The sequence below is a fragment of the Cottoperca gobio genome, chromosome 4 (assembly GCF_900634415.1).
Source record: "Cottoperca gobio chromosome 4, fCotGob3.1, whole genome shotgun sequence".
NCBI lineage: Eukaryota > Metazoa > Chordata > Actinopteri > Perciformes > Bovichtidae > Cottoperca > Cottoperca gobio.
In genome coordinates, this window is record NC_041358.1 from 5,504,910 (window position 1) to 5,520,079 (window position 15,170).

Here is a 15,170-nt window from a genome sequence, read left to right on the forward strand (position 1 = left end):
TCACTTTGAGGCTATAATGCGTTATGCTCCTACCTTTCACTTAATCTGTAATGAAGCTTTCTCTGGTACCAAAGTTGAACGTGTTTTCACCTCCACACTCGTTAACACTGAGCACCTCTGGCTCCCCCACGTGGTGCGGGTCAATAATTACACCCTGTACCGTCGCAGCAATAACACGCGGGGTCCAGCATCATCAACACCAGACGCACAACCACAAGACACCAACAGCAATAATGGTACTTATATCAATTTGAACGGATGAATTTGTTTCCAGTTGTCTTGTCTGAAGGTGCAGTGAGGCATGGAAGTCCTCACATCTCACTGTATCCGGTTTACTCTGCTCGCTATGTGCAGCCTGTTTCGTGCTCGAGGGTTAGCTCGATGCTAACATTAGCGTTATCATGTCGTTGTGTTTTTCAGCTTTTCTACTCGTTTTTCAAGTCGCTGGTGGGAAAGGATGTGGTGGTGGAGCTCAAAAACGACTTGAGGTTAGTTTCTGTTCGGTTAAGCCGGGTAACTTTGAAACACTGTTTGAATTTGCCTCCACTATTTATTTAATTGTCTGAAGACTGCTGTATGAAGCTGTGGTGTGTGTGTGTGTGTGAGAGATGTGTGTGTGTGTTGTGTTGGAGATGTGTGTGTGTGTGTGATGTGTGTGTGTGTGTGTGTTGTGTGTGTGAGATGTGTGTGTGATGGTTAGCTATTGAGGCAAAATAGCAAAGTATTTTGTCATTAATCTCCATTTTTGGTCTAATATATGTTTTTGATGTAAGGCTGGGATGTCCATGAATGCCTGTATTAAAATTGTATCCTAACATTTTTCTTTTCAGCATCTGCGGAACACTTCATTCTGTTGACCAGGTTAGAAATGATGACTTTATTTTCCTTATATTGAAACAAAGACATTCAGCTGTTACATTTTCTATCTGACTGCCCAGTTATGACTTTTCACGTCACATTTCTCTGCTTGTGTGTTTCAGTACCTGAACATTAAGCTCACAGACATCAGCGTCACTGATCCAGAGAAATATCCCCACATGGTGAGTTTAGCTGTCTGGCACCTGTCAATCATTTAGTGTCATTCCAGCATCTACATGTCTGTCCTAAAAACCCTAATGTTCTGTAGATCCTGGATAGTCTGGCCCTATTTAACAGCTCGACAAACACACTTAACATTGATACCACTTGACTTGGCAAACTTTTATGAGAATTGCTTATAAACATGATTTTGAAATTATGACTTTTCAGAAGTCTGCTACAAAAAATGAGGCATTCCTCCTGTTTGGGGTTTCAGAGACCCCCGGTGTGAAACATGGTTAAGGACAACAGATTTTCTCAAGTGTGTGTGTGTGTGTGTGTGTGTGTGTGTGTGTGTGTGTGTGTGTGTGTGTGTGTGTGTGTGTGTGTGTGTGCACGCACACATCTGTGTTGTGAGTCCCCAGGTGCATGTGAGGATCCATTGAAAACTTAGACTCGCACACACGGAGGTCCTTTATGTTCAGAATATGTAATACATCTTTGTTTTATGCATAGCATTTAGCGTAGCATACACAGCATGAAATACGTCCTTATTTAGCGTATAACAATACTTTATGGTCCTTTCCGCATGTTGCACCCTCATCAAATGTACAATCTGAGTTTTGGGCTATTTTAATACATTTTGTGTTTCGATGAGGTCAGGAAAAAAGGTTGTTTTTGTTATTAATATTATTATATCGCAATCAATGGAAAAGTCAATGTCAACAGCACCTCCGACACTTTGAATGACGATTATCTTCAAACGCATGTTTTGTTTTAATTTGCTACAGCTGTCTGTGAAAAACTGTTTCATCCGTGGATCTGTGGTCCGGTACGTTCAGCTGCCCGCAGATGAAGTGGACACTCAGCTCCTGCAAGACGCAGCGCGAAAAGAAGCAATGCAGCAGAAGCAGTGATTGACCTGAAGGATGGGGGTAGAGTCTGGGTGGGTAGTGGGTGGTGTGGGGTGGGGTTTTTGAGACGCTGAATAATGAGCAGTTTTGAGTTCAGTCGGTTTAAAGATGATCCTGTTTGTGCAGCTCTTGTAATTAAAGCAGTATTGGTAATGTTCCTGTACTTTCAAAGAGAACTTACTCGCATTCCTGACGCTAGTGATTAATAATTTGCGAAATGGTCTTCACCTCACAAGCTGGATACGAGGCTTCATTTGATTCTGTCTTTTGTTTTGTTTAAAAAAACTAAATTCAATTTTGAGCCCAGTAGAGGTAAAGATCTGTTGTAGTGTTTCTGTTGCATAATACAAGCACGGTTGCTTACCTTTTTATAAAAATAAAAATAAATTGTTTCTTTTTTATGCCACTCCAAAATAAACAAGCTATTTTATTTACGTTTTGATACTGCTCTTGTCATTTATGTGACATGTATAAAGTGTTTACAAAATATATTAGTTTGGGCCTTTAAAATGATTTGAGAAACTGAAAAAAACTTTATTGCCTTGAGCTGTGATCATGGAAGGAAGTTATTTTGTAAATGACTGCATTTATGGGAATTAAAAATAAAAATCTCATGGCCTCATTGTGCTAGTTTTCCAAATCTGAGATCATTTATAATTCATGAGATCATAGTAAAGATATGACGGCGTGTCGCAGGAGATGCTCCTTAAAGTGTCCTCTGGATGTGCTGTAGACGTTTAATTCTTGAGATGTATAGAACCACTGGTGCATCTGCAAATCAGTACAAGTATTAATTCAGTTAAAGTGTCCTAATCTTAACTGTTATATCTACAACTCATAACTGCTAAACCCAGGGGCATCACTTCAAAGCTCTTGCTCTGGTGTCAAAACTGCCATAAAAATACTACACATTCATATTATTCTCCACTTTCACAGAGTTCAATCTTTTAACCAACATTCGTCCTGATCATAACTACCAAATATACATAACTTTCTGATCTTTTTTATGTATGTTTCATAATGCAAAATGATGTACAATTATGTATTGTATACTAAAAGCCGGGGGGGATTTATCAACAACATTGATTTTGATACCAGGAGAGTAGCATATATTTGCCCCAAATGATAAACATGAGACACTGGCTCAATTTGGACGGAAATAGTTTTTAAAAATCCAGGGCTCTAGATTGAAAGCCTGATCTAATAGAATGCATGAATCTATGCTATAATAGCCGTGGGATCAACAGTTGTGGTTTCAATGGCAACATTTTTCTCCTTTAGGGTCTGACTGTCTGTTTTGGCTGCACACTTTATTATAGACTTATAGGAGCTGAGGCTGAACATCTAAATACGGGAAAGAACAAAGCTCACCACCGAACCAAAATGTTTGCATCAACACAACCAAAATGATCTAAAAGTAAAAGGCACAAATGTCCCTAGTGAGGTTAATCTTACCTTTCTGATGTATACTGTTGTAACATACTTTAAAGAGAGACTTTAACTTTTGAAAGAAGAAACAACACATTCTTCCTCTTATAAACCAAAAGTCAAATTCATTAGTAATAAAACACACCCCAGGGGCTTTGCTTCTACAGCCTAACTTGGCACGACCAGTAGCTAATATTAGCTCATGTCAGCAGACTTTAGATGGATATGTCTGTATCTGACTTTATGAGCCTCTCTACTTGTGCTACTGTTAAACTGTTTAACCATTAACCTTTGAGTGGCACTCGTGGCCGTAGTGGCTCGCCAGTGGGCAGAAGCCTTTTTAGGTGGTTTTGTCGATTGTTAGTACAGTTGATAAGAGTATGAGCAGAAACTGTGAAACACCATGTTTTCCCAGTGTTGACGGTGAGACAGTTGAGAAGTGACCGTAGATGTTCTTCCTGTTACTGCAGGAGTTACAGGACTATGTGACCGCTTCGGATTTTAAAAGGTGGCGGGATGCAGCTTCAAATGTGTTCGGGAGAAATTATATTGGTGCTTTATTTTGCAGCACGTCTCTTTTTTAAAATGCTATTTCCAATAAAAGTATAGTAAACTGTATTTTGTGCATAGTTAAACTACTGATCTGTAAAAGTTGAATGTGCATGCAGGTCAAACACGTTTCACACTTAAATAACTTCACTATCGACTTGTATTTTGTCTACAAGTTTTATCCTTTAACAATATCTCTGGAAACATGTTGAACTTGTGTGCCTGTATATCCAGCCTCATTTCTCACTGTAATATAACAAACTCAGTCTGGTGTTAATACATAGAAATCCAATACCTTTATTTTACATTCATACATCTATAACATTGTACAATAATTTTAATGCAGTTAAAAAAGCCCAATCCAAAAACAAGTCCTGAAGATTAACGATGATGAATTTGATGTTTTAAGGTTGGTGACAAGCATTTAAAAACAACACACACACACACACACACACACACACACACACACACACACACACACACACACACACACACACACACACACACACACAGGGTCTGAGGACTAGTGGCGTCCTTGAGTTGTACCTTAGAGCTGGGCTGAATGGAGAGGAATTCAGACAGCATAGAGAAAGGCACATTGAATACACAGTGTATGTACAAAACAAAAAATGTTGACACTTACACAACTTTACTGTAGGATCTAGAACAATGACCAAAAAACTGTAAACCTTCACTTATGGAAAACAAAAAACAAAAGTCACATCTATACAAATACATTTAAAGCAAAATATTTTTCTTGGTCATAACAAAGCAGTACCTTGAAATGCATTTCAACACTTAGATTGGCTCTGCCAGCAGAGAGCAATCCCACAGATATAATTAACCAATATGTCACAATATTTATGCAGTTGCCCACTTCATGTGCGCTGACAACTGGTAAGAGAGTACCTCATGCATAACCTCATCAGACAGCAGAAGTCATCTGATATGTTTTAGACTAAATCCAATTACAGTATCGTTTTTTTCCCCCTCTTCACATGAATATGGCAACTTGACATGGTGCAACATGTACGTACATCTACATAAAAATGTATAGACAACCCTATACAGCCGCAAATCTCGGAATCTTAAAATATATGTACCGCCCGTCAATCAAAATGTTTCAATACTTTCAGAAAAGTAAGTTCTCTGATATAAAATACTGTATTTTCAAAAAAACGGATTGTTTACATTCCATCCTTCTCAACAAAATAAAGCTTTATATACGTACCTTCAAAGCTTAGAAACACTCCCAACATATATATATATATATAGCCATATCTATATAGAAACAATAAAGATGCCATAAGTGGCTCTACGTTCACATGTAGTGGAAACCCGTTTAGAATGGCGTACACAGCCAATTTATTTGTCTAATGAACACAGTGTGGCACTACAATTTTGGATGATTGTACTAGTTGGGGTCTTTAAAATGCCAAGGTCAAGATTGCCTCCGTTAAAACAGTTCCCTTCTTTCAGCTCAGCATGCCTTCGTCAAGTCAGTGGGCATGTCCACCGTCGTCATGCGGTACTGGATCTTTGTGTTAGTGATGGCGCCGTGCTTTTGTCGAAGATGCAACCGTAGCTGACTCTTGTGGCGAAAGTGCAAGTTGCATTTCTCACACTGAAAGGGAAACAATATTTTAGGGCATTTGCACAAAGTTTATCATATTATTGTATGATGTTATTTACTTTTTAAGAAGCGAAATAGAGTGCGTCAACCTACATGATAGGGCTTCTCTCCTGTGTGTATACGCAGGTGGCTCTTCAACGTCTGCAGGTGACGGAAGCGTGTTCCACAGATCTCACATGGATATGGCTTCTCCCCCGTGTGGATCAACACATGGGCGCGGAGATGAGCAACCTGAAACGCAAACAAAACACATTAGGGATGCAACTAACTATTTTTATTTTCTAGTTTAATCGTTTGGTCTACAAAATGTCTCTAAATGTCTTGTTTTGTCGGTCATGTCAGAGCCTGAAAACAACATTTTCTGCCATTTTTTAATGACTTTTTAACGATTAATCGATAACAAAATTTGTCAGTCGATCGACTTCTCCATTAGTCGACTAATCGCTGCAGCTCTAAAACACATTTTAAAACTATCTGACTGATGAAAACAATGCAAACTGTTATCGGGGACTTCTTTCACACTTTGATGAAACCTTTCAGACAGCGCACATATTAGTGTCCATTGTATAAACGCTTAAGGATGTTCTTCGCTGTAATTACTGATACTTCTGTGAAGCTTAAAATGACTAAACCCACCCAGAGTTACGGCTCAGACATGAGTGTTCGTGCTATTAGCCCTTACACAATAGAGAGAAGATGTTATATATGAGGCCTTTTTATGTGTCATTACCTGAACAAAACGAGCTCCACACGTCTCACATTTGTATGGCTTCTCTCCTGAGTGGATGCGAGTGTGAGTCTTGAGGTTAGCTGGTCTGTTAAACTGAGCACCGCAGATATTACAGCGATACGGCTTCTCTCCTGAGGAAAAAATAAATCAGAGGGGGAAAACGTTAGAATTTATCAGCAGAGGAGCATAGACTTTAACAGACGATAGATCATGTAGATGATCATCTCCATCATGTACCTGTGTGGACGGTCTTGTGGCTCGCGAGGTTGCCCTTGTAGCGGAAAGCAGCCTGGCAGCGGTCACACTTGTATGGCTTGTCGCTGTGCACTTGGAGTATGTGTTGTTTCAGCGCTTCGTCTTCAGCAAACTTTGAGTCACATTCGTTACAGAAGAATGTGCCGTTTTCTGTCCAGGAGAAACCGTAGTGAAGGTTAACCTCTAGTCCTTAATATTGATTTTTGATCATTTGTCACTGACGATTATTATGTGTCATAAACTCACCACAACTTGAGTCTGAGTATTCTGAGTGCAGCTCTGCCATGTCCTCTGCTAGACGGGACCTGGAGGTGTTGGGGCAAACTTGTGAGTGCTGTGGAGACGGTGTGCCGCAGGACGAGCAGTTCAGGCGGCTCAAGTAGGGCGGAGGGTGGCTGTCACCGTTCCTCAGTGACCCCTCCAGGGCACTAACAGACACAAAACACATAATTCAAAATCAGATCAATTGAATACTTCAAAGTAAAGTTCCTAAAATCATCCTGGTGAATGCACAAAATCCAGAACAGTTAACTGGATTACAGAAAACCAAAGTATAAAAAGCATTGAGCTCAGAATCCTCCCAGCGTGTCACACATTGATTGACATTTTCTTGTCGTACTTAAGCACAAATATGCAGCTATGGATTTGAAAGAATCCCTCACCTGCTAATGATGTTGTTGAGACGACTGGCCTGGGGCACTGGAAGGTCCTCGCTATGATCGTTGCTCTTGCTTGTGGTTTGTGGGTCGAGGTTCTCCGGGTCGGTGGGGTGGAGGTAGGGTTGCAGGCCGAGGCGCTGAGGTGAACGGAGTCCGGGATCCCGGAGCCCCACCTCGTCTTCCTTAGCGCTCTGATTCAGCACGATGAACTTGTACTTCTTCCAGTTGCGAGATTTGGGCTCCTGCGTACCTTGTGGAGCTTGCACTCCGGCAGCCTGGGAGAGTCCGGCATTCTTGCTACTGCTGGACTCTGTTGGGGAGTTGGGCTGGCAGTCTGATTTGAGGGGGCTCTGTGGGCTGCTCATGAGGCTCTTGCGTCCAGCGGAGGAGATTCCCAGCGGGTAGTGCTGATGGATCAGGTCTTCCTCTGCCTGAGGAGCGTGATCTTTCCCCGAGTCTCTCTGGTGCTCGAGGGTCAACACAGGAAACGCTCGCTTCCTTGCACCGTGAGCCTGGCTGACCCCCTCGTGGCTTTCCTTCCGCATCTCGTCGTCTCTGCCTACCTCCCTGGAAGCGTAGGTGGTGGAGTGAATAATGCTGGAGGAGCTAGTGCCCACTGCTCGGGAGTATTCTGCCCTGATGATGTTGGCGCTGTCATGTGGGGAACAATGCTTGTGGTGGATACCACTCTTAGAGAGGTCAGCAAAAGCGTTTTTGGCATCAGTCAGCTTGCAGAGAGGGAAAGGGAATCCTGGCATAGGAAACTGCCCGTAGAGATGGTAGTTGCTGGGGGTGCTGACCCCATTGAACATGTTTGACCCGTAGGGCCTTCCATCCCTGAATGGAGCTACGCGGCTGTGCAAACTGTCAACAACATCATGGGGCCGGTAAGCATGGACATCCTGAGGTAAAACCAAGGGACTGATCAGAAACTCGTCTCTGGGCAGCTTGACAGACGGATCACTGTGAAAACAATGAGAAGGTAAAAAAACACGACACATGCTGATAATGATGAATTTGACGGACGTAATGCAACCTTGTTCTGCCAACCTGGATTTGATGAATCTGTGGCAGGTGTCCACAACATGGTCCATCTGCAGGTAGATGGCTGTGTTCATGATCGCCATGATCAGACTCTCCTTTAGTGTGAGACGGGAGGTGTACATGAACTCCAGCAGGATGGCAAAGCCCTCTGGGTCCACCTTCGGGTCCAGACTGATGGCATTAAGGTTGCACTTGTGGGAGTCAGTAAAGATGCTGTAAAACAACCCACTGCAGCCATGTAAAAAGAAAAAGAAATACAGACAAAGATCAGTCAATTCATTTTTAAACTGCGGGAGAAAAATGTGGCTCATAAAACTTGGCCTGAATAACACACACCTGCAAGCCATGAGAACAGTCTTGTGTGCACGAAACTGCTGTCTGTTCACCAAGATGGTGACATCTGTGAGGATATCTCTGCTACGCAGCCGATTCAGGTTGAGCAGGACATCACTTGCATGGCGTGTGAATTGTATGCAGCTGTCTGCTGCGCAAGCCATTTTGTCAAATTCTGCAAAACAAAAGCAAAAAAACGTTCAGTAAAGAATAGTGCCCTGGTGAGTCAATGCCCCAATTCAAGCATCTGTTTCAACACTGAACAACAGGTAATCTTAAAGTAAATTCACTGGGCTGAAGTTATTAATGATCCTCCTCATAAGGTCTTTATCAATGTGGCAGACTCAGAAACAGATGCAGCCGTTCCTCCAGAAGGCGGCGCCATTTATTAAATAAACACTGTCTAGACATTTAAATGTCTACCTTTGGAATCATTTCTATTTTCCTCCCTTTCTAAACCCCTGGTTGACAAGTTAATATAACAAATGAAGATGAAGGAAACATTGCATCACATTCTAACAGACTGGAGCAGATACAAAGTATTCAAGAACTGTTCTTGACTATTCTATTTTTTAATTATTATTATTACGTTCTTATCGGAAATACAAAAATAATGACTTCGTTGATTTTAATTAAATAGAAATAGCACATATTTAAAAATAATAAACAATTAGATTAGACAAATAATTAGAATATTGATTTTTTAATCCATTGGCGGTGTTATCGATTCCCTATCAAAATGAGCATAAACGCGCTCTGTCCACTTATTTCTCTGAATTCAATCTAACGGAGAAAAGTTGAGTCTGTCTGTCAGATTTCCATACAGTTCACAATGAACAAGCCAATACCATTTGGGAAAAAGTAATTTTAGCAACCAGTTAGTTATTACTGAAAACTTTTTCGAGACAAAAATAACAGCCACATTTTGATTTCAAACACAAGATTTCCTCACCATGATTGAATCTTCAAAATAAACCGGTGCAGCTGGCAAGGTTATAAAAGTTAACAGTTTTCCCTGTTTGCTCTGATCAAATCTGTGACAGCGTGTTGTGAAGCCCAGTAGCGCTCATTATTCTCTTTTCATGCCAATATTCTGTAGTGCATTTCTAGGTCAAATACTTTGAGGGTGTAAAAACTATTTATTTAATTAACTGAAGGTAGGCAGAATTGGCTTTATAGTAAGCACGCGGATGTATCTTCAACCCAATGTGAATTCTGTAACTGGACACGTCCGAAAATACGCAGCCTAAATATCTTCTGATCAAAAGGTAGTGAATTATGACCTCCAGTCGGTGGTAAACAAGCAGTAATGTTGTACAAACAATTCACTGCATTTTCAGAAAATTGATTATGAGTACTGCAGCTATAACTTCAGTCAATCTGCCCTAGCATAGTTTGTTAATTAAAATGACAACATATATTTGTCAGCCCAAATAGTAGGTCCCCTATATATCATTTTAATTTAAATGTATGGGCCTGCCATAGTCTAGTTGTAACTGCTGCTGAGCGTTAACATTGTCCAAACAAATATCTGAGTCCGTGACAGAAAAAAGGCAACACTTTGCAGGAAAGCTGAAGCCAACTCAGAGCGCATCTCAGTGAAACATTTCAACTTGGTGTAGTTATGAAGTCTATAGCGTATCCTGCAGCGCAGTGTCACAGTGGAAACACAACTTGGTGCGACGACGTGCCTGTACTACCGTGGAAAAACAGACACCCATCAACACGAATGTTTCCGCTAAGATATTACGGTAACAGAAGGGCTTGTTCGGAGCAGCCTTTTGCGCTCCACTGGAGCAAATCACCGTCAGAGCGACCGCGAAGTAAAAGTATCGTGAACCTGAGGCTGCCATGCTGCCAGCAAAGTTCGTCTGACAGCGCGCGCGAGCCGCCGCCACACTGTGTGTGTTGACACTTGAACGTACAATGTAGCATTCAATCAGAGATCATTTAAAGCCGAGGTCGGCACGGCCAACTCTGTCCACCCGAGAACCACGTACTAGAGCCCGGGCTCAGCACTCAACATCCTAATTTTCCTCGGTGCAGTTATCTGAACCGAGCGTTATTACATCTTAACAACATGACTATGTCAGTGCGGCATGGGAAGCTACAGCGGAGGGAGACGCTGCCGTCTGCCCCACTGGTTCAAACGCGGCCAGCTAGTGCAGCGCGAGGCAGATGATCTGTCAAGAGATCCGCGCGCCGCCTGTCACTACAGGAGCCACTTCAGAGTTTCGACTCTGTACTGTTCAAACTGCCAGCAGACGCAGTCACACAGCCCTGTCTTCACAAACACATAAACAGCACAAATGGACAAATAACTCTGTCTACAACACAATCAATACACAGTAGATAACAACTTCGCGCCAAATTAGAGGAAAAAAGGAATTTAAAAAGTCACCTGGTAGCGCTTTCCTAGAAACTTCTTGCATCACCACTTCTAAGAACCCCAGTTCTAAGAATCAGACGAGCTCAATTCTCGGAATTTGAGCCCGAGACCGTACCACTTTCTCGTGGAAGGGGTGGGACGTTTTTTTCCCTTGTGGTGAAAACAACGTATTTCCAAAGCGTTTTTTTTAACTCATATTACATATAATGATTTTTACAGTAAACACCGTTTGAATTCAGTGTTTAAAGTAGTATAAAAATCTGAATTACTTTGTAAAATAAGGCATAAAATGGTTTATTAGTAATTTCACCCCCCCATGCATTTGGTTGATTCCACAGTCACAGGACGTCGAGCCGGCGACGTCACGAGTTCCTTAAACCCAACCCCCGAAATTCTCAGAACTAATTTATATTTCATGATTTAAGCAATGTGTCGTTTCGTAGCCGAACGTCGCATTTAACGCACAGACAGACCCTACATGTACAGCACACAGACAGACATCTTAATTAGGCCCATGCGGACAGGTCGATGTGACAGGCGTGCAGTTCTTCTTTTTTTTAGACAGTTTTCCTGCAGGTATGCTGACTTCATGTATGGAGAATGCTGCGAATCACCATCGGGGGTTTGTTGAAAAAGGAAAAGCTTTAATAGATGTATTATTCACAAGTGTATAGGCAGTCAGTTGAGCGTGTGGATGTGATTGTTAAGCGGTTTGTGGTTTCAGTTCATGTTAAAGTGCATAGTCGGATTGGCACTTATACAGCAGGTCGAGCTTTATTAGCCTATATTCTCATCTATGCATATAACGGTTTAATTCACTCGCTTTATGACCGCTATTATGTTAAAGCGACTGTTTTATTCAGACAACGGATGACATTAAGATTTAGATTTTTTTTTTAGGTGCGATCCGCAGGTCTATATTAACTTCATGATTACATAGAAAACTTGTTGAATGAAAGCGAGCGCATCACAAATAGAAGTTAAATGCAATCAAGCCTTTGGTTATAATTCTGATTCAGGCATTTGGTTGTGATGTTTTGAGTATTAATGTTTAAAATGCCACGAGACTTATTATACACAGGCCTACTGTGAAATGTATTGTCTTGATGTTTTTGGTGCTTTGATGTTATATGCCTTTGAAAATTAGACTCCTAAAAACACAGTTTAGACAGCCTCTTGTTATGTTGACGGTTGTCTTTTCTTTGGGAAATGTTTTCTCCTTCCTAAAAAAAATGTTTTGATTGGAAGCTGAAGTTGCCTGTGCAATTGTCCCTGTCAGATGATGTGCACAATGAAAACATTTCAAATGCACAGTGAAAGTTTCCTGGAAAATTAATTGAATTTTCTGTGATTTCCCCCCCTACCATTTAATTTGGAGTGTATGCCCTGTTGCATCATTTCTCAGAGTTGAGCTAGAATAAACAGTCTTTTTTATAACTTTTCATCTTACAAGTATTGTGTTTTACTTCATGCTCTTTTAATTTGAAAAGTATCAGCAGCCAGGCTTTTGTATAAAAGGATGGCACGGACGAGAAGTTGAGCTGTTTGTTTCTTCCCTGTGTGGAGATGAGAACTGTTGGGAATTTACATTTTTTTTTTTACCAGTTCATAGATTGTTTATAGTGCATGGTTAGGGGATGCCAGCATCTGAAAAGTTGTATTCATTTCTTGAGTTGTGGGTAAGCATTTACTGTCAGTGACTCACCTTGGAAACTTTGTTTGTGGTGATTCCAAACCACAGATTCCCCGTCTTTTCTCATCCCGTTCACCCCTTGGCACAGAAGGAGCATTTGCTGAGCTGATAGTACACGACAAAGACAATTTTATACAACGAATTAGAAGACATATTATTTTGCAGTGTTCCCACTCAATTACGTATAACTCTCCTTTCTTAATATGTCATTTATCTTCAGTAGTTTTAATGTTGCAAAATAACTTAGATTAGATTTAAACACTCTGGTGGCACTATATCATATTTAAATGATTAAGTAATATTCATATCATTGTAAAGATAAATGGGCAAACAAAGATTGAAGCTTATTGATGATTTACAGCACATCCCATGTTCAAACATACAGCCTTTTCATCTGTATTGTATTTGTATTTTAATTTGGTAAACATCCTCTTTGGGACTTTAAATACCTTCCACACCTTTTGATGAATAGATATTTGATCAAGTCTTTGAGGAATACTCTGGAACACTCTCGTGATCTAATACTTTAGTTTTGATGAAGATGAACAGAGAATTGCAAAATACATTTTCACACTCTTGATTTTCATTTGATATCATTTCCCTCTTACAACTTGAAAATGTTTCTCTAATATTACTTCACTTAACACATTTCTTCTGAGAGATTAAAAAATATACTTGATGCCGGTGTCATTTTACAGTTATGGTGACATGAGGTTTAATTAACATTGAGCAGTTCAGTGTACAACAGACTGTTTCTTTTCTTTTTTGTTTAACCCTTCATGTGACGCCACACTCCTGTAATGTAACCGACATTTCCCTGTTGATTGCCCGTGCATCCGCCCATCTGGATCCGGCATCCCACTGAAAACACTCCAGGTGTTTACAAACCATTGGGGGGGGGGGGAGAAAAGGAGAAGAAAAGTCTCCAAAATAATTAAGACGCACGCTTTCACAGCAACCTCCGATTCAGCACTGCCAAATAAAGACTATCTTGAGCTACAAACAAAGAGCAGCGTCAACTTTATTTCAATCCACTTGGGGGATGTTTAAGGCGCTCCAGCACAGTTATGCATAATGCACGGCCATAAACCATCCAGGAGTTAGGAGAGAGATGTGTAATTTACCAAAGCCCCATGCTGTGCCTGGCTATAGAAGGATGAGATAATTACTGCAAATCCTTGGCAAACTTTAACTCAACCAATTCCTAGCAAAAAATAAATGACCCACTTACAGAGGACAGAGGAAGAGTGCAGGGTAGCTGATCAATATCTAAACTGATAGGAACGGCACACAGGGGCACATTGTCACATTATGAACAGTGTATCGGTTAATCCTTGATCTCCATAATTAAACAACGGGTCATGACGTCGGGGTCTTGGTCTCTTTGTGTTGGCGGCACGCTGCTCAGAAACAATCACAGCCAAAGCAGGTTGTGACAGTGAATCAAGTCTGCCCGGCCTGAAACAGCTGCACATAAAAAAAAGAAGCTCCTGACACAGTGTGAAACATCTCTGAGCCGTATCATTGCGAACACTCGGCGCATGATAGGTCATTGAATAGAAATGCCCACTGACAAAAGCCCGAGGCCCGGAGGTTGCCTCACTTTCTGTTTTTTCATAAACTGCACACTTTTGTCTCGTTTCACAGCAAATTTCTGCCAACTTCAGTGTTCATTGTCAGCAAAGATGTGAATGTGTGGAGTTTTGTTCTGAGAGGCATGATGCAACCGAGCTGTAACACCAAACAGATAATGCTGTTAGCTACAGAGGTCTTTTTTAGTTCCTTTCTTTAAAAGAATTTCTTTTTTATATTGTTAAGTTTCACTTTTTTAACTCCGTGCATCCCAGCAACATTTTTTTCTTCTTCTTTTGTCCACAACAAAGTGGCCCCCCTTCAAACACCATTCCTCCTGCAGGTCTGGATTGTGACACAGCTACAAAAAAGTCTATATGAAGATGTGTTCCTATAGTCTATGTATTTGTACATTTCTCTTGATCGTCTATTTGTGCAGATCATTGAAAACAAATGACATGCATAATTGATAATGTAAAGAACACTATGTGTAATAAATAGATGCACTTCAAAAAGATCTCCTGTGCATGATGAGCACACTTTACTTGGAAGCTTGCCTCTTGCTTTTTTAATTAACAGACAAACTGGCAAGTTGTACTCTGACATGAAATGATGTCTGTTTGCAACAATGCTGCTGCTGCTGATGCTGCTGCTGCATGTCTCTGCTTTGACACACTCCAGGTTGAAAGATGGCTTTCATCCCTCTTGCAAGGTTAAACACACACAGGGAGATTACCAGCGGTAGCGAATAATTGTGATAAGGAGCTCACAGAGAGGAGTCTCTTGATTTAATGTACTGCTGTTAATATAGTTGTGAGTTTGAACATTTTGGACTAGATTGTTTCCCTCTTCCTGAATACTTTAATAGTATGCATGCAAGTGTTTCAGCTCCAGTGATCAATAACGAGGCTTCCCAGACATGTAAAAGCTTTGTTAAAAGATTCTTTTTATTCT

At 40.9% G+C, this 15,170-nt stretch overlaps 2 protein-coding genes across 5 annotated transcripts in view; one reads left to right on the plus strand and one right to left on the minus strand.

Annotated features, from left to right (window-relative positions):
- Window positions 1–12,741, minus strand: part of bcl6aa (BCL6A transcription repressor a) — a 35,819-nt gene extending 23,078 nt beyond the window's left edge. The window contains exons 1-9 of one of the 4 annotated variants that reach the window (XR_003832119.1): window positions 10,964–11,001; window positions 8,566–8,737; window positions 8,236–8,457; window positions 7,189–8,148; window positions 6,773–6,954; window positions 6,509–6,676; window positions 6,272–6,402; window positions 5,635–5,772; window positions 4,341–5,532 (exon numbers count right to left, since the gene is read on the minus strand). Coding sequence is in view for 3 of the 4 variants with exons in the window: in XM_029429357.1 (XP_029285217.1) it covers window positions 5,389–5,532; window positions 5,635–5,772; window positions 6,272–6,402; window positions 6,509–6,676; window positions 6,773–6,954; window positions 7,189–8,148; window positions 8,236–8,457; window positions 8,566–8,737; window positions 12,657–12,741 (2,202 nt within the window). In the remaining variant the exon portion in view is untranslated. Of the gene's footprint in view, window positions 1–4,189; window positions 5,533–5,634; window positions 5,773–6,271; window positions 6,403–6,508; window positions 6,677–6,772; window positions 6,955–7,188; window positions 8,149–8,235; window positions 8,458–8,565; window positions 8,738–9,514; window positions 9,937–10,963; window positions 11,002–12,656 lie in introns of those variants that run through there. The other 3 variants (XM_029429357.1, XM_029429355.1, XM_029429356.1) reach the window with 3 other exon arrangements.
- On the plus strand, window positions 36–2,571 carry smx5. Its single transcript, XM_029429359.1, has 5 exons — window positions 36–236; window positions 421–488; window positions 831–861; window positions 981–1,040; window positions 1,809–2,571. Exons 1-5 carry the CDS (start codon window positions 51–53, stop codon window positions 1,932–1,934), a joined length of 471 nt encoding a protein of 156 aa, XP_029285219.1. The 5' UTR covers window positions 36–50; the 3' UTR covers window positions 1,935–2,571.
- Window positions 12,742–15,170: the final 2,429 nt, after the last annotated feature.